Genomic DNA, 17,406 nt, shown 5'->3' with positions numbered 1-17,406 from the left:
GGAGAGGGTCAGTTACGCATGGTGGTATAGATGAAGGGATGATGCTACGGAGTAATACGGATATTATCTGTTTATATATTCAACGCAGCGCAGCACTAATAATAGCAGATGGGAGCCCGGGAAGTTGGGATCACCAAGGCACCCCGAGTCCACAGTCTCGTCCTTGTTTGGTTGCTCGATGATTGGTTCGGTCTTTTACTTGTCTACTCTATGCTCTCTCTCCCTCTCTCTATGCTCTCTCTCTCCATACTCTCTCTCTCTCTAGAGCGAGAGAGAGAGAGAGAGAGATGCATCTCCCTCGATTCGTACATGCACCGATGCATGATGCAGTGACTCAGAGAGGTCCTGCTTTTTTTTTTTTTTTTTTTTTCCCCAGTGAGGCCTACCTAAAAAGTAGCAGTCTGACACTGCCAAAAAAAACAGCGGCAAACTGGCAGGTTTTGGTGAGGCTCTTCAACCATCTTCTCTTAATCCTCACCCTCCCCTTCCCTTCACTCCCCCTTTGATGTTTATAAACCCCGCACACATCCCCATCTCTCCATTTCTTCACTTAATACTCCTCACCTTTATATATACATGTACGTATATATATGTACGTATATATATATATATATATATATATATATATACACTATCCTTCTATTCGAACAAGACTCCTTTTATAAAGAAACAATCATCATCTCCTTTTTTTTTAAAAAAAAAAGAAAAAAAAGAAAAAAAAAAAGAAAGACAAGACATATATATATAATTCATGTACAGGACCATATAACTCAGACAAAATCATATTCTCACCCGCACACACACGCACACATACACATTAGCATACGCATTAGCAGACACATCCGTCTGGAACATCATGGCTTCCGACTGGCAAAGCTCCTTCACCGGCATCGACCACCGGCCCCCCATAGACTGGGACTCTCTCCTTCTCTTCCCCAGCCTGTACCCTTGCTCGTCATCCGACGACGTCAGTCTCGACCCACCCGCGGCATCTCATTCTTCAGCATCAGCATCGACGGCGGCGGTCACAGAAGCATCGGACGATGGCCATCACCGTCGCTACCATCTTCTTGATCGTTTTGATCCCTCTCTTCTCGGTATCGGACCCTGGATAGCCGACATCCCCGACGGCGACGGCGACCACATCAGCAGCATCCCGCCTGATTTCAGCTTTGGCCTCGACCGCGCTGTCGGCGCTGCTTCTGCTTCGTCTTCGGCTTCTGCTGCTGCTGCTGCTGCTGCTGCTGCTGCTGATCTAGGCTCAGCTCCTCCTCCTCCTCCTCCTCACCCTCTCACCACTGCCTCCCTGTCATCGTCGTTCGAGTCCTGGTTTTATGACCCTGACTCTCCCACCTTCTCCATGCCGACAAACAGTCCCCTGCCTGAATCGAATCCGATCTCGTTCGATCCTGTCCCACCCCTCGCTTCTTCCGCGGCCATCATGTTTCCCCATCTACCTTCTGCACCTCGATCTATTCCTGGCCCACCAAATAAACGATCAAGGTATGCTTTTTTCTCCTTCTCAACTCTCTCTCTCTCTCTAAAATCTTCCTGAAAAAAAAAAAAAGGAAGAGAGAAAGAAAGAAGAATACTCACCATCTGGATTCTTTAGACCCTACCCTCCTCCGACAGCTTGGTCTTCGTCATCACCACCGGCGACAAACACGTGTGACCAGTGCTTCCCGCCACGACACTTCAAGCGCCGCACCGACCTGACGCGACACGTCCAGACCACGCACGAACCCCTCGCCGCCCGCGAGAGCTTCTACTGCGACTACCAGCGCTGCCCGCGCTACTCGGAGCCGTTCCACCGACGGGACCACTGGCGCGACCACTACCGCGACTACCACAACGAGGACCTCGAGAAGAGGGGCAGGGGCCGGGCCCCCGCCGACGACGCCTGGTTCATCAACCGCAACACCGACCCGTCCTGGTGGAGGTGCGGCCACTGCCTCGACAGGGTCAGGGTGCCCGACGCCGGCTTCGAATGCCCTTCTTGTGGGGAGGTTTGCTGTGCCAAGAGGCGAGCTGTGAGACTATAGTATCTTTTCTCTTTTTTTTTTTTTTTTTTTTTGGATAGGGGGAGGGGGGGTTTTCCGGTTGTCATCCATCTTCTTTTCTGGCTTCTTTTCTTGTATCCTTTTCCTTCTCTGTCATTTTTGGGTTTGGTTCCGGATTTTTTTCTCTCTTCTTCTATTCCTCTCTTCATCTTCTCGTATCACCATTTCGGTCCCTTGTTTCTTTCCTGTCTCTCTTCTTCCCCCCCGCCCCCGATATCTCATCTCATGCCTACTACATCATGACCCCCAATTTTTTTTTGTAGACTCCCGGCGTCGAATTACAATAGACTACAATACAAAATCCATCCATCCCTACAAGAAAAAGAAAAATAAGCAAATCATAATCGTCAAAATAGGCAAGCTGTGCGAGTGGGGCACTTCTGTGGGTCACGACGACCTGCATGTCTAATTCCGTCATCACGGGGGTATCAAGTCCCGAGAAGGAGAGAGAATTCGAGCAACACCGCCTCCCTCCTCCATTGACCCATTCTCTCTACCCGTACAAGTGTATTGGTGATTCTACCAGTATACTACCCTGTCGATACCGATACTGGCCTTGCCTGTATACCCCATTCTCGCAGGTGTTTCAGCTTCTCCAATATTTAGATATATATATATATATTATACATATATATATATTACCTCACTGCTAGATGATTACGGAAATATTTTCCAACCTACAGATATTAGAAGGAATATTGCTACTATAGCCTACCGAGAGTACAGGAGTACAGGATATACCGGGTAGAACCCATCAGGCAACATGCATCCTCTCATCTCGTTGGCTGCATAGCAAAAAGTCATTACCTGGTCTAAACAGTGGCTGGTACAATATACTGGCTTGATTCGTACAGCCCAGTTCTTTCCATCATCAGAACGTACCTGATAGGTTCCAATCAGATGAATGGTGAAGACTGCCTTCTTCTCTGCGAGGGTCTAAAGAATAGACGTAATAGTATTATCTGTAATATGTACATATACTTGTTACATGTATTACTTCTGCCTTGAAGAAACCCAATTGCGCACACACACATATACACTCTATGATACCGACCTATTATTACTCAAAATCCTACCCCATATAACAAATCATCAATTTAATAAATCATCAACTTGACATTCACCCCCCCCCCCTGCCCACCCCTCCCACATTCCCACATGGTCTGTGCAGAGAACCCTTCTAGAAGTTCTCTCAAGTCCTACAGGGCTAACAACAGAATTGTGGCAATCATCCTTACAGGTATCAACCAACTCCTTACTCCGTATCGTACATGTATTACGTAGATCCATTGATTTTATTTCTTTGTTTCCCCCCCCACCACTATTGCATCCTTGTGCCTTGTGGATCCGTTAGGTATCAGTCCAAGCTGAACAATTCGTCCATGTCCGTCCACAATCCTTCATGTTCATCCTGCTCGTACTCGCACTAGAATAATTCCTCCGTCTTTCTGTCCCGTCTCATCACGTCTTACCCTGCCAGCTTATACGAAGTAGAAGAGTATACACGTATTCACCGCTGGCAATGGCCTCCAACTCCAACTCGCGCCAACCGCGCAAGCTCTCCTCCTCCTACCCATGCTCTCTCTCTCTCTCTCTCTCTCTCTCTCTCTTCTCGCCCTCCCCCACCTGACCACCCTTTACCCCTTGCCCTTGCCCCACCCCGTAAGCACCGCCTACATACATACAGCTCACACGCACGTACGCACGCTCCATCACCCTGCGTCGTCGTCACTCGAAATCGGGTCGTAATCATGCGTCTGCGTCTCAGCTACCGCCCTGTCAAGCATATCCCACCCCCCGTCCTTTGTCTTCTTCGTCCTGCTCGTGCGCCGTCGCCCCTGCCGTTGCAGACGCACTGCTGGACGCCATCGTGGACCTCTGCCACTGCCCCTGCCGCTCTCACTTGTCGGAATCGCTCTCGTATCCCGCCCGCTCGCAAGCTTCTCGACGAATACCCTCGGCTGCTGGACCTTGAAGGATCCCCAGCCCCTTTCCTTATTGCCCTGGTCCTTGACCTCGATACGCCGGGTACCACCACCATGCTGCTGCCCGCCTGCGCTGCCCGCACCGCCCGCATCGCCTACACCGCCTGCGCCACTTGCACCACCATCATCATCATCCCCACGGACCCCACCTCCTCCTCCTCCTGGCCCTGCCATCAACGCCGTACGCTCATGCGTGTGCGCAGTGATATCATTAGTTACCGTAGCACCACCAGTCTCAGACCTTATATCCGCCACCATAAAGGGTCTAGTGTCGCTCCACGGCGTTTTCTCCCCCGCTTCCAAGAGGCCTTCTAGAAGCGGCACCTGCACGCTAACGAAGCTTTGATCTGCGCCTTCGCCCTCTGCCCTTGTGACCCTGTCCGTCGAGTCGCTAACCCGACGATTCTCCCTACCACGCCCCACCCTCGTCCCGACCGCGCACTCAGAGTCCCTCCTCCCCCCTGCCTCCCCTGCCTGCCCTATCTCGACATCACCGGCCATGGCCGACACTTCACCGGGTACAGCTGTACCCGCAGCGTCACCTTCGCGCGGAACTCGCTTCCGCGTTGCACCACGTGGCCTGATACCGTTCACGAGTACACCATCGTCCACTGACGCTTCCCCGTGCTTTCGTTGGTCGATCCATGGTTCATCCACCTCTGCCAAGAGCTCCATCAACCCTTCAAAGTTGGGCACTTCTGGAAGCTCCATCGATGAGGGAATTGTAAGCGACGCTTCACCCTGTACATCAGGGAATAAATCCTCCACCCTCTCCACTCTCCTGTCTGGTGTCCATCCTGGTGTTGTCATCGTTAGAGAATCCCTGTCGACGACGAACGCAGGTGAGGATGGTTGTTGCCTACTTGCCCCATCCCGTCTAGTCTCATCATCTTTCGGGAATACATGATCGCCATAAAACGATTGGAAACAAGGTTCGACGCTGCAGTCATTCATCGTCATCTTCGTAGGCAGGACTTTTAGCTCATCGCGTAAGGAACATTCCGCGCCACTCGTACTAGTGCCCAGGCCCCGCTTCCGAGGAGAATCATGCGAGGCTCTGATATCAGTCTCCGCCAAGATGATATCCTCCACTTCGGGGCTTGTCGATCGCCCACAGTAAAGTGGCGGTAGCGTAGAGCGTGCTGGCCTGGGGTGGCACAGTCTGACATCCGAATGCGCGACATAGGCTTGTTCACCAAGCTGCCGTGGCAGTATACCCTCTGCAAGGGCATGCGGCGATGGCAGAGTATATCGTGACTTGGAGAGGCGAGAGTCGACGCTCTGTTCAGAGGGTGACACCGCTCGCTCAGTCACCGGACTTCCAATCGTGTTTCTGTCCGGGCTCCAACCAAGACTCTGGCTGCCAGTCCGGAGTCTGAGAAAATCCTTCTCTCTTTGACGCGAAAGGCCATGAAAATCGTTTCTTACATGGGCGTGTCGCAGTTAGCATTGATGGAACCCTCAAGGAAATAAGACCGAAAATAGACGACAACGTAGCCGAACCTATCTCTCCTCATTGAAGCCATGACTGGCTCTTTTGCTTGTCGTTGATAGCCGAGAATCAGAGGCTTCTGGATCTCGACGCCCGTCCAGTCCCGTTTTGCAAGAAGCCTACGACGCTTGGATTCAAGGCTGTCGTGCCCATCCTCGGTCGATATCGGCTCGCCCAATGTCTGGTCTGAAGAGTCGCAAGGTTTTTCTTGTGCTCCGTGTGAAATGGGCGCCATCATTTCATGAAAGCGTATCTCTGCTGGTTGGATCGGTACATCTTGAGGTGCGCTTCCCCCTTGCTCTTCTTGACCCTGCTGGGGAATGAAATTTGGTACGAACGAGTCACGTTGGTTACCAGGAGAATCTGCGTCCGGGACTTGGTTACGCCGCATACGTGCTTTGGCAGAGAACCCTTTCTGCCGGAAAGACTCGCCATTCCGTCCCTTTCCACGAGACCGGTGATTGGACTTTCCTTCTGTCCAGTTCATGGTCGAGGTTGTTGGTGGCATTGCTATGAGAAAGCTTGTAGGCAGAGGAAGAGGAGGAGAGGCGTGGCGTGTCTCGTCAGTTTCAGGGTGCACTGTCTGGATGTAGAAGGCGTGATGTATCTCACTTCCACTTCATGATATTCAGTTTCGAGGGCAGGAGCTACCTTGCTAATGGAGCGTACCTGCCTTCAATGCCATTTCCAATGTGGCACTTATACGCATTCATCACACCTACCCTATAGTCGGAGCCGTGTGCTTCCTGCTAGCGACAACATACGATGACCCGTAGATGCTGATGCAGTGGCCTCTGCCTGTATATCTATGTATATTACCTCCTAGGTTGATATGTGTGTCGAGTCGCTTCTTTCTTTCTAAGGAAAGGAAATCAATCTATAAGGTATTTATGATTGAGTGTGGCAGCAGCCCCTGGCTGCTTACTCATGTAAGTTGAGGTTCACAGCTGAGAGATTGATCTGACCGGTAGAACCCAGCTCCGTTTATTAAAGAATAGATGTTCGAGAATATTGGTGGACCGGTTCATCTAGCTTCAATGTATAAGAGTACCCGAGGTCAAGCTGCCATCTACCCTGTCTTGACGAATTCGAAATCTCCAATCGACGGGGAAAGTGCAGCACGAAAACGATTTTGAGATGAGGCGCCGTCATATATTACTTATTCTCCAGTCAAAGATGTAATCCTTGGGCTACACTGATCTCATCCAATCTTGCATGACAGATACACAGATAGTAGATACACAGATAGTGATAACCATTCTAGATCCCGTATCTTGTCAATTGCAAAAGCTACGTGCATAGACAAATCTTTTTAATGATTGATCCTGCCGTAATGGTAATCATAGGCTTTGACGTCACGTGGAAGCTTGAAGATGGCCAGAAGATTATATACCTACAGATGTATGTGGTTCCGACAAACACAGCAATGCTTCTCAATGCTTAAGTTCGAGACTTTTACATAAAATCCCCCGACATTGATTCAACTGATGAATGCTTCTAATGGCAGTACGAGTCCTCCCGTAATACTTCGTAGTAACATGAATACAGGCTAGGCAAGTTAGGACACCCTGGCAGGATGCGGGGTTCTGTATTAGTGAACAAGGGCAGCCCTCGATAAGTCGTAACGGCAGAGCTGTGCTGTGACCAACGCGCGCACGCTACGTAGCTTTCTCTGCATCTTCTCCCTTCAGCAGCCGTTCTTGTTCAACATTGCACCCCCCCCTTCCCACCGACACGTATTGATTGCATTCAGACGGCCACGCACAGACAGCCATCTATACCGGCTCACCGACGCATTCCGAATTTTCCACCATGGCGGATGCGGAAGAGAAGGCGCGGCAGGAGAAGATTGCCGCTGCCAAGAAGCGCGTGAGCAGTCCTGAACGCCAGCTACTATCACGATCCCCCCTCTTCGCGGAAACGGCAAAGACTGATCAGACATCCACGCATAGGTCGAGGCAATGAAGAAGAAGACTAAGAAGAGCGGAAGCTCCAAAAAGTCCAAGACGGAGTCCTCGACGGAAGCTGGCGCCGCCGCCGCAGACTCGCCCGATGCGCCAGCCACCACCGAACCTGCAGCCGAGACGGCCGAGACCGGCGACCAAGCTGTTGTCGACGACGAAAAGACCGGTGATCCATCTTCCCCTACTGATACGCCCTCGCTTGCGCAGCAGTCCAAGCTCCGCTCCGCGTCGTTCCGTGCAGATGCGGACGCGAGCCCCGCCTCGCCTGGCGCGCTCAGCCCCGACGGCGGCAGCGGTGACACGGCCCCAGATATCTACAGAAAGCACGTTGCCAGGATAGAGGAGCTGGAGAAGGACATCAAGCGCCTGACCAAGGAGTGGACCGACGCCGACAAGAGGTGGCAGAAGGCCGAGGCAGAGCTAGCTGACCTGCGCGAGGCCGAGGGCGAGGGGTCCAAGGGTGCCGACGACGATACCGAGAAGCTGGTGCACACAACTCACCCTCCCAGGCCCTGCTGATCTGATACAAATGCTAACGCATGCTGCAGAAGAGCGAGATTGCATCCCTCCAGAGACAGAACACACAGCTACAGCAGCAGGTGTCGCGCGTAACCGGCCACCGGGCTTCCGCCTCGATAGCCTCGCCGCCAGCTGACCTGCAGGCCCAGCTAGACTCCAAGTCATCGACGATTGAGTCCATGGAGCTCGAGATCGCTAAGCTCAAGGCGCGCGTGGAGCGGCAAGAGAGCGGCGCGCTGTCAGAGAAGGAACAGGTGACGGCCCTAGAGGACAAGTGGGCAGAGGCGGAGGCGGCGGCGAGCAAGGCAGAGCGCGAGCTGCAAGACCTGACGGCCAAGCTTGAGAGCGCCACGAGCGCGCAGTCAACGGCCGAGGCCAAGGTGCAACGCCTCGAGAAGGAGCTGGCCGAGGCCAACGCCGCCAAGGACGAGCTAGCCAAGAAGGTGGACGGTCTGGAGAAGAAGGCAGCGACGCTGACGACGCTCCACAGGGAGCAGGACACGCGATCGCAGGCCCTGCGCAGGGAGCTCTCGGACGCCAAGGCGCAGAGCGACCGGCTCGAGAGCGAGAACGCCAAGCTGCGCGGTCGCAAGTCCACCGAGGTTGGTGGCGGCGGCCTCGATGACGAGGTCGTCGACGAGCTCGAGGACGAGGAGCGCCTCAGGCTCGAGAAGAAGATCCGTGAGCTGGAGGCAGAGATTCACGAGCTCCGCAGCGGCGCCTGGATAGAGAAGAGGCGTGAGCTGGAGGTCACCAGCCCCGGATTCCAGGACATTGACCTATCTGCCAGCGTGGGAGCCGCAGGCAACAGCGGCCAGAACAAGCGGCAGTCATACGGCGGCGCCGGCGGCCGTTTCGGCGAGTTCTTCACCAACGGACTGAATGCGCTGGCTGGCACGGGAGGCGGAGATGACGACGGGTTCCTGGATGACGACGACGCCGACTTTGACGAGGCATACCGCAAGGCGCAGGAGGAGGAGACGCAGAGGAGGCTGGAACGCGTCAAGGAGATCAAGAGGTCGCTCAAGCACTGGGAAGGCTGGAGGTTGGACATTGTGGACATGCGAAGGGGAGGCGGAGTCGAGGCAGTTGGGGAGATTTTCGACATCTGAGGTGGGTGGGTGAGTTGGGGGGGGCTTGCTTGCTTCTCGTGTGTTGATGCGTGTGTCTACTATGCTATACTAGTAGTAGCCTGTTACTGCGTGTACTATTGCTAGAATAAAAGAGAAGAGAGTATTCTGATTCCTGTACATGTGAGGCATTGGGTGCGTGAGTGTGTTGGTGTTGACGCTACGGGTGGTGATGCTGCATATTTACCATCACAGACATTGCGGCTGCATGCGGTGACGAGACAGACAGATGCGGCGAGAATGACGTCCGTGTCCTGCTCCGTCGTTGGCATATTACGGAATGTAGTAAGTTTTTCAGCAGCTACTTTAAGCCTCAGTAGGTATTATTAATAAGTTGTACGAGTATTACGCAGTAGTGCAATCGTAGTATCATTACTGGCAACAGATGATGCTCCTTCCTTGACTGCTACCAGTGTGCAGAGCTCTTTCCCCGATCTCTTTCAATATGCAAGAACACAAACTAGAACAGAAAGAGTCATGCTTCGCTCCTTCCCAGAATAATCAATGAATAATGACCCAAAGACATCTCTTATGTATTTCGCTTTTACACACATCACGTAAAAAAAAAAAAAAAAAAAAAAAGTGGCATATTTCCCCACAATGGGGAAGGAAAGAGCTCGGTGTTCCGCTGCAGCTCAGCGCCGATGTTCGGCCAAACCTGATGAGCGAGGGAATTAAAAAGAATATATATTATATATTATATATAAATGATATAAAAAAATCACCCCAAAAAAAAATCCAATTACTAGAGCTCCGTTTGCGCTGTTGCTCATACCCTCTTACTTTTTTTTTTTCCCCTCCTCTTCATCTATCTGTAGCAACACAATTGGATTCTTCTCCCGAGAACAATTGAATTGATTGATTGCGGCAAATCCTTTGTTAGCTGCTTCTCCTCCTTCTCCGCACCTTGCTTTTTTCCCTTCCCTCGTCTCTTTCCTTTTTTTTCTTTTCCCACCTCCAAACCTCGCTTCCCCCTCATCGGATCGGATCCGAGACTACGCCATTCTACCTTTGGTATATCAATCAATTCAACGACGACAACAACAACAACAACAGCAACCTACTATATCACACCCCTACACCTCTGAGCTTTCTCCAGCTCATCTCCAGCCATGAGTGCCCTCCGTATGTCTTTTCGTCGGGCTGCCGCCGGCGCCGGCGCCGGCGTCACCGGTACCTCTTCGACCTCTGCCTCTCGTTCGCTTAGGCCCATGACGTTTGGAGCCGTCCAGACGCAGAGCCTCTTGGCCCGGCGCAGCATGGCCTCGCAGGCCGGGAGCAAGATCAAGGTCCAGAACCCGGTCGTGGAGCTCGACGGTGACGAGATGACCCGCGTCATCTGGCAGGTCATCAAGGACAAGTTCATCCACCCTTACCTCGACATCGACATCAAGTACTACGACCTCGGCCTCCCCTACCGTGACGAGACAAACGACCAGGTCACCCTAGACGCCGCCGAGGCTATCAAGAAGTACTCTGTCGGTATCAAGTGTGCCACCATCACCCCCGATGAGGGTCGTGTCAAGGAGTTCAACCTCAAGAAGAGTAGGCTTCATCCTTTATATATATACTGATAGTGTCTATCATCCAAGAAGGATATACTGACAGTATCATTTTCAAATTTTTTTTTTTTTTAAAAAAAAGTGTGGCTCTCCCCCAACGGCACCATCCGTAACCACCTGGGCGGTACCGTCTTCCGCGAGCCCATCGTCATCCCCCGCATCCCCCGCCTGGTCCCCGGTTGGGAGAAGCCCATCATCATCGGCCGCCACGCCTTTGGCGACCAGTACCGCGCCAAGGACAAAGTTATCGAGGGCCCAGGAAAGCTGTCCATGGTCTTCACCCCCGAGGGCGGCAAGCCCGAGGAGATCGAGGTCTTCAACTTCAAGGACGGCGGCGGCGTCGCCCAGACCCAGTACAACACGGACGAGTCCATCACCGGCTTCGCCCACGCCTCGTTCAAGCTCGCCATCACCAAGGGCCTGCCCCTCTACATGAGCACCAAGAACACCATCCTCAAGAAGTACGACGGCCGCTTCAAGGACATCTTCCAGAACATTTACGAGTCAGACTACAAGTCTCAGTTCGAGTCGAAGGGTATCTGGTACGAGCACCGTCTCATCGACGACATGGTTGCCCAGATGGTCAAGAGCAACGGTGGATACATCATGGCTCTCAAGAGTGAGTTTTCTCCTCTTTTTTTTTTTTTCTTTTACTTCCCCCTCCCCCCCCCCTTCCCTGTCTTTTCTGTTCGCTTGATTTTGGATCCTTCTCTTCTTCTCCTTCTTCATTTTTTAACAAGAGACAAAGACTACGACGGCGACGTCCAGTCCGACATTGTCGCTCAGGGATTCGGCTCCCTAGGCCTGATGACGTCGGTCCTCATCACTCCCGACGGCAAGACGTTTGAGTCCGAGGCCGCGCACGGCACCGTGACGCGCCACTTCCGCGAGCACCAAAAGGGCCGCGAGACCTCGACCAACCCCATCGCCTCCATCTTCGCCTGGACCCGCGGTCTCGCCCAGCGCGGTCGCCTAGACGACACCCCCGAGCTCGTCGCCTTTGCCGACTCCCTCGAGGAGGCCTGCGTCCAGACCGTCGACGCCGACGGCATCATGACAAAGGACCTCGCCCTGGCCTGCGGCAACAAGGACCGCTCGGCCTACGTCACCACCTCCGAGTTCCTCGACGCCGTCGAGAGGCGACTGAAGTCTAACCTCCAGGTGAAGCTGTAAATAAAATTTCTTCTCTTTTCTCTTTCCTGTCATCTTCTTTTTGAATATAAAATCGGATGGATAGTACTCTTTTCTCTCTCCTTAAATATGAAATCGGATGCATAGTACTTTTTCTTCTCTGTTTCTTTGTTTTATCAAATCCATTCTCATTGCTACCAAAAAGTGATACGAGAAAAAAACGCCCGAGTAGATATTGAAACGATACCACTTCCTCGCCTCCCCCCTCCCCCCCTCCTCCTCCTTAACCCTTTCCCCTCCATGGCCTGATAGTAGGTTTGTTCTCTCTAAATAATTGTACATATACGTTTTTTTTGGGCTTCTTTTCTTTTCTGTTCATACATGTTGTTGTTGTTGTTGATTGCTGCTTGTTCATACATGTCACGAGAGCCAGAGAAGAATCATGGCACCGTGTCGTCACCATTCGACGCAGCAGCAGCAGCCGAAGCCTTCTTGGCCCTCTTGACCGTAGGTGTACCCTCGGCGCCGCTGACGGCCTCGCTCTTGCGCTTCTTCTTGCTGGGACGGCTGTTCGATCCACCCTTGGGTCGGTACCCGGGGTCTTCGTCGCGCTTGCGCTTGCTCTTGGGCGCCGGGGTGACGTTTGCTTCGGTCGTGGTGTCGTCACCTACGACGCTGGCAACATCACCGGCGGCAGCGGCGGCAGCAGCGGCTGCACCGCCACGCTTTCCTCGGGCGGCGGCGGACGAGTCCTTGTTGCCGGCCTTTGTGCGATCGCGCGCGCCGCCACGGGCCTTGCGTGACGCTCCCAGCCCCGCTGCTCCTCCGGGGCCGCCGCCGACGGTGCTGGCACCCTCATCGTCATTGTTGTCGTTGGCGTCGGCGGCGCCGGCACCACCGCCGACGCTCTCGTGTCCCTGGAGGAAGATCTGGGGAGCGTGTCGGCGGAGCCAGCTGGTGGAGCTGTTGGGGTTGCGCAGCAAGGGGTGCAAGGGGGGGTGGTCGTTGGGGTGGGCGAGGGGCGCGAGCGTGGGGATGTGCGTGTCCGGGTCTAGGCGGGTGTCGACGACGTGGAGGTAGTTGTCGACGTCGTCGGGAGACAGGAAATGCGCGGGATACGTCTCGTCGGCGGCATTGTCGAGCTCGGCGCACAGGTCGGGCATGGCATCGCGAGTGGCACTGTACGTCATGTGTGGCACGTCGACGAGCAAGTCGGACAGCTTCTTGATGTCGGCTTCTTGGTTCGCCAGTTCGCGTTCGAGATCATCGAGGTCGTTATTGCCACTGTCGGGGGATGGTGACGATGATGATGCATCGGAAAGTCGGAGGTTGATGCGCCTCTCCAATGGGATCTGGGGACAGTTGTTGATGTCGAGGAGCAAGCCCAGAAGGCGGCTGGCAGGAGGATTTCTCGTCAGTATTGGCGTAATTCTTGGCCAACGCGAGAGGAATAAAAGGGGCAAGGGTAGTAGACAGAAGAGAGAACAGGAGGAAAAGGGAAAGGAAAAAAAGACTTGGAGAACATACTCATTCTCAACTGCTAGTCGCTTGACCGTGGCTATCGCCTTGGCCTCTTGCTTGAAAATCTCGTCTCCATCGTGCATGCGCTGCTCAAACGCGATGCGCATCTTGCGATACTTCTTCTTCCACGACTTGTAGCCCGAAGACTTTCGAGCAGCAACAGCCGCCCCGTCGTCTGTCTTGATGGGCGTGTCGGCCATGGTGGATGACCGAGACGCGACGACGACGCCTGGGCAAGAGTGTGTGGGTGGTTGTGTTGTATGGTGTTTGCGTGCGGGCGGGCTGTACCGTCTCGTATGTATCTCGATAGAATGGGCTCTGCTCTGGGACGGGATGGGATGAAGGTTAAGGGCAACAGTTGATTTGATGGATTATAGGCAGATGCGAAGATGAAGAGGAGGGAGATGAATCAAGGATGAATGGGCGGTGATTTGATGATGGTGGGCGGGTCAGAAGGATTGGGGGAGGGAAAAAAAAAAGGGCCAAAGGACCGAGAGTGTCATAATGGGGGAGAGAGTCGCAACGGGGGAGAAGTGGGAGCGGGACGGTGTCACGGTGATGAGGTGAGGCTGGTTGGTTCTTGGTCCTTGCCGCTTTAGCTCCCTGGCGTTTTTGGCGTGCAAACCAACTGCTACTCGTCATTTTCTCTTCATTTTCATTTCATTTCATTATTTCCCTTTTTTGTTTTCCTTTTCATTTTCCAAGATCCCTTTTTTTTTTAAAAAAAGAAAAAAAAAAGTCTTTTTCTTTCGGTGCGGTCACGTTCGCAGCGGCGTTGGTGGTTTATGAGCTGCCCTCCCCTTTTGTTTGAGGTGATGGCAGTATCACGAGTATTACTCCTTTCTTGTATTGCAAAGTAATATCATATGTGTAGCAGTAGTACTTCACAATCAGGCTTCACCAGAATATATGATAATGCATTTGTATATCTATCCGTCAAGGCACCTTTTCATGCCTCGACTCTCTCGTGCGCACATCATCGCCATGGTACATGATGCTGTAGTGGTGCTAGTAATACTTTTGGAAAAAAAGTCTACCTGTACCAGATATTGCAGCTCCCGTGCTCCGCATTCGTAAGTTGATATTACTACATGTCTTGTGGGGTTTTTCTTCTTCTTCCTCCATCCCTCCCCGTCACTCTACGATGACACCTCAGTTCCTAACCTCTCCAGCTCCTCTCGGATGAACTCGGACGCGTTGACCAGCTCCGTGCTGCCATACACGACCCTCTTGCGGCCCCTCTCGCCGCCTGTTCGCGTCACCCAGTCCTGCAGGTTGCCGTACTCCTCCATGCTTCCGCCACCTACCGTGAACACGATAGCCTCGCTGTAGCCCTGGCGTCTCTGCCCAAAGCTGGCCGACTGCCCGCTACCCTGCGATGAGCCCGGGAGACCACCCGGTGCGCCGCCAGCCCCGCCCGCTCGCATGGCGCTGGGCGGCGGCACCGTTCCGCGCGCGTTGGCCGACCGCGGGTCAAAGTACAGGTAGTTCTCCGTCTTGGAGATGGCAGACGACGACGCCGTCGATGGCTCCATGATGGACTCGACAATCTTAGTCACCGTCAGGTCCTTGTCCACCGGCAGGAAGTTCTTGACACCGCTGACCAGCGACTCGAAGTTGGTCTGCAGACCCGTGTGCACTCCCGTCTCCTTCAGGCGGTCTGTCAGTCGCGACGAGATGGACGAGAACTGTCCGAACAGGTTGGATCCTCCCTGGGGCTTGGCCGAGTTCTTGTTGACCGTCGCCAGCTGCGTCATCTTGGTCGTCGCGCGAACCCTGAGTTCGTCAGGTCAGCTTGCCGTCCATTCCGTCTCGGACCCTCCCTCCCTCCGACCAGCCTAGTCTTCTGCCTTGCTGCAACTTACTGTCGAATATATGGCAGAGATGACACGTTCGCACCGGCCGCCTCGAGCGCCTTGGTGAACCCCTCAAAGTCGGCCCGGCTGAACTCCTGTTCCGTACTTAGGAACCAGATGATGAATAGCCGCAGCTTGTCCGTCGGGTCGGACCCCCTGTCGTCGCCCCTGATCACCTCCATGATCTGGTCCTTGGTCTGCTTCGTGGCCTCCTCCTCAATCTGGAAGTAGTTGTCCACCTGCCGGTTCTTGATCCCGTTGAAGATGGCCGTCAGGATGTTCATGTGCATGTCCAGCGTTGCCTTGCGCTCCTGCATCTCCGGCAGCTCGCCGATCACCGCCTTCAGGTGTTGCGTCGCCGCACTTGTCTCGTTCTGTAGGTCCTCGAAATTCGAGGCTCCGGCCTTGTGCGTCATGGCCGCCGACTCCTCTCGCCACTTGACGAGCTCGGCATCGACCGAGTCGGCTGCTTCGACCACCGGGGCGCCCGCGTGCCTGGACCAGAAGAAGTCGCTCGAGCTGACGTCGTAGACCTTCTTTGTACTGCCCTTGCTCGGGTTGTTCTCGTCAATCGGCGTCTCGACCGTGATCTTGTTCAGCTTCATGTTGAGCACGTCGTGCACGAGCGACTGATACGTCCACGAATGCGACAGCATGGCCGTCAAGTCGACGTTGCGGTCCAGCAGCACCAGCACAGGCCTCGAGCTGGGCGTGGGGCCGCTGCCCTGTCGCGCGCTGGAGAAGAGGTTCTCTTTGGAGTTGAGGATGTGATCCCGTAGCTTGCGGTCGAGCCGCACGGCGACCATCTCGGCGGCGGCGTCCTTGGGGCACCGGATGATGGGAATCACGCCTGGTTTCGGATGCAAGTTAGCTGCTGACCATCAGCCATGTGCCCGGGCAGGACTGTCCATACCCATCGTGACCACGACGCTGAACAGGCCACTCACGACCCTGTCGACGACCCTGTCGAGCTCGGCGTCACTAGTGGCTGCGCTGTTGAGAGCCCAGTATGTGTGCTCCTTCTGCATGTTCAGGCTGAAGAGATCCGGCTCCGTCACGATGAAGTTGAGGTACTGGTCGTATAGCTGGGCAATCTTCTCGGACGTGCCAGCCGTGACCGTCTGTGTGGCAAAGTCCTCGAGCAGGACTCGGGGCAGGGAAGAGAGTAGGTTGATGTAGGCGGGTGAGTAGAGGTCCTTCTCGAGATCATTCGTAATCGCCTTGAGGTTCTGCTCGTTTGGCTCGACGAGGTAGATGACGGGGACGTCAGGTATGGGGTGCCTCGCCGTGCCGATATGCCTATCCCACGTCACATGTTAGCTGCCTCTCCAATGCCCGTCTGCGATTGCTTCCGGGAGACGGTGCACCCACTTGTGCATGGTCACCCCCATGGTGCGCAGGTCCGACACGCGCAGGACGCTGCTGACGACGTCGCGACCAAAGTCATCAAACACCAAGACCTTCCATATCGGGTTGCCCTCAGCGTCCAAGATGGGAGCTACTGGAGCCAGCAGCGCATGCGCCTGGGCCTCGTCCCTGTCGGTCGACTGTACCGTCTCGTTGAGATTGAGAATCTTCTTGAGGGACGCTATAGAACAACGAGTGTCAGCGATGATTAGCGGGAGAGCGAGCGGTACCGCACGAACCGATCTGGCGATCACGCAACGTGTCGCCGCGCATCGCCATGGCTGCAGTCAAGTGATAAGTAGGTCAAGGAGGGGGGGGGGGGGGGGGTTGGATTGGTGGCCGGTAGCGATACGACAATGCTGGAAACAAGACGAAGGTCCCGTTGTTGATATAACGAGTCGGAGAGAGACGCCTAGGACCAACTTGTTAGGAGAGACCGAAACAAGAGGCGGGCGTCTAAGAGTGAAGATGATGACCTGTCAATCTGGTGCATGTACGATACCGGAAGCTTGCGGCCACGACATCCACTCAGTGAATGTGTGTGACGCTGCCACGGGCGCAGCTGTCTGATTCCTCCAAATTGCCAGACTGAGTGGCGGAATAATGTCGGTAAAACGCTCGTCTAAGGTTCCGGATCGGAAAGGAGATCTATCTAGATAAATATTCACTAATGTAATGATATAAAAAAGCCCGAAATCAGGCCTTTTTCTAATTTCTTATTAATGCATATCATTATTGTATATATAAGGGAAATCATGACTATACAGGTATTCCGTTTT

The 17,406-nt window shown here is 53.9% G+C and overlaps 6 protein-coding genes across 6 annotated transcripts; 4 read left to right on the top strand and 2 right to left on the bottom strand.

Annotated features, from left to right (window-relative positions):
- Positions 1–856: 856 nt before the first annotated feature.
- On the top strand, positions 857–2,042 carry GMORB2_3423 (ZnF C2H2; the record flags this gene model as incomplete). The annotated part of the gene is made up of 2 exons (XM_035465399.1): positions 857–1,503; positions 1,613–2,042. The coding sequence occupies 2 exons, from the start codon at positions 857–859 to the stop codon at positions 2,040–2,042; spliced, it is 1,077 nt and encodes a 358-aa protein (XP_035318664.1).
- A 1,769-nt stretch (positions 2,043–3,811) lies between these two features.
- On the top strand, positions 3,812–4,660 carry GMORB2_3422 (uncharacterized protein; the record flags this gene model as incomplete). The annotated part of the gene is made up of 2 exons (XM_035465398.1): positions 3,812–4,240; positions 4,361–4,660. 2 exons carry the CDS (start codon positions 3,812–3,814, stop codon positions 4,658–4,660), a joined length of 729 nt encoding a protein of 242 aa, XP_035318663.1.
- A 2,689-nt stretch (positions 4,661–7,349) lies between these two features.
- On the top strand, positions 7,350–9,132 carry GMORB2_3421 (Chromosome segregation ATPase; the record flags this gene model as incomplete). The annotated part of the gene is made up of 3 exons (XM_035465397.1): positions 7,350–7,406; positions 7,490–7,987; positions 8,050–9,132. 3 exons carry the CDS (start codon positions 7,350–7,352, stop codon positions 9,130–9,132), a joined length of 1,638 nt encoding a protein of 545 aa, XP_035318662.1.
- A 1,130-nt stretch (positions 9,133–10,262) lies between these two features.
- GMORB2_3420 (isocitrate dehydrogenase) lies at positions 10,263–11,885 on the top strand (the record flags this gene model as incomplete). Its single annotated transcript, XM_035465396.1, has 3 exons — positions 10,263–10,695; positions 10,795–11,331; positions 11,461–11,885. The coding sequence occupies 3 exons, from the start codon at positions 10,263–10,265 to the stop codon at positions 11,883–11,885; spliced, it is 1,395 nt and encodes a 464-aa protein (XP_035318661.1).
- A 398-nt stretch (positions 11,886–12,283) lies between these two features.
- GMORB2_3419 (Conserved hypothetical, protein) lies at positions 12,284–13,564 on the bottom strand (the record flags this gene model as incomplete). Its single annotated transcript, XM_035465395.1, has 2 exons — positions 12,284–13,238; positions 13,371–13,564. The coding sequence occupies 2 exons, from the start codon at positions 13,562–13,564 to the stop codon at positions 12,284–12,286; spliced, it is 1,149 nt and encodes a 382-aa protein (XP_035318660.1).
- Positions 13,565–14,503: 939 nt separating this feature from the next.
- Positions 14,504–16,906, bottom strand: GMORB2_3418 (sec1 family domain-containing protein 1; the record flags this gene model as incomplete). Its single annotated transcript, XM_035465394.1, has 5 exons — positions 14,504–15,140; positions 15,230–16,070; positions 16,134–16,519; positions 16,592–16,808; positions 16,867–16,906. 5 exons carry the CDS (start codon positions 16,904–16,906, stop codon positions 14,504–14,506), a joined length of 2,121 nt encoding a protein of 706 aa, XP_035318659.1.
- Positions 16,907–17,406: the final 500 nt, after the last annotated feature.

The sequence above is a fragment of the Geosmithia morbida genome, assembly GCF_012550715.1.
Source record: "Geosmithia morbida isolate 1262 chromosome Unknown scaffold_18, whole genome shotgun sequence".
NCBI lineage: Eukaryota > Fungi > Ascomycota > Sordariomycetes > Hypocreales > Bionectriaceae > Geosmithia > Geosmithia morbida.
The sequence above is the reverse complement of the archived record's forward strand: the minus strand, read 5'-3'. Positions and strand labels throughout refer to the sequence as shown.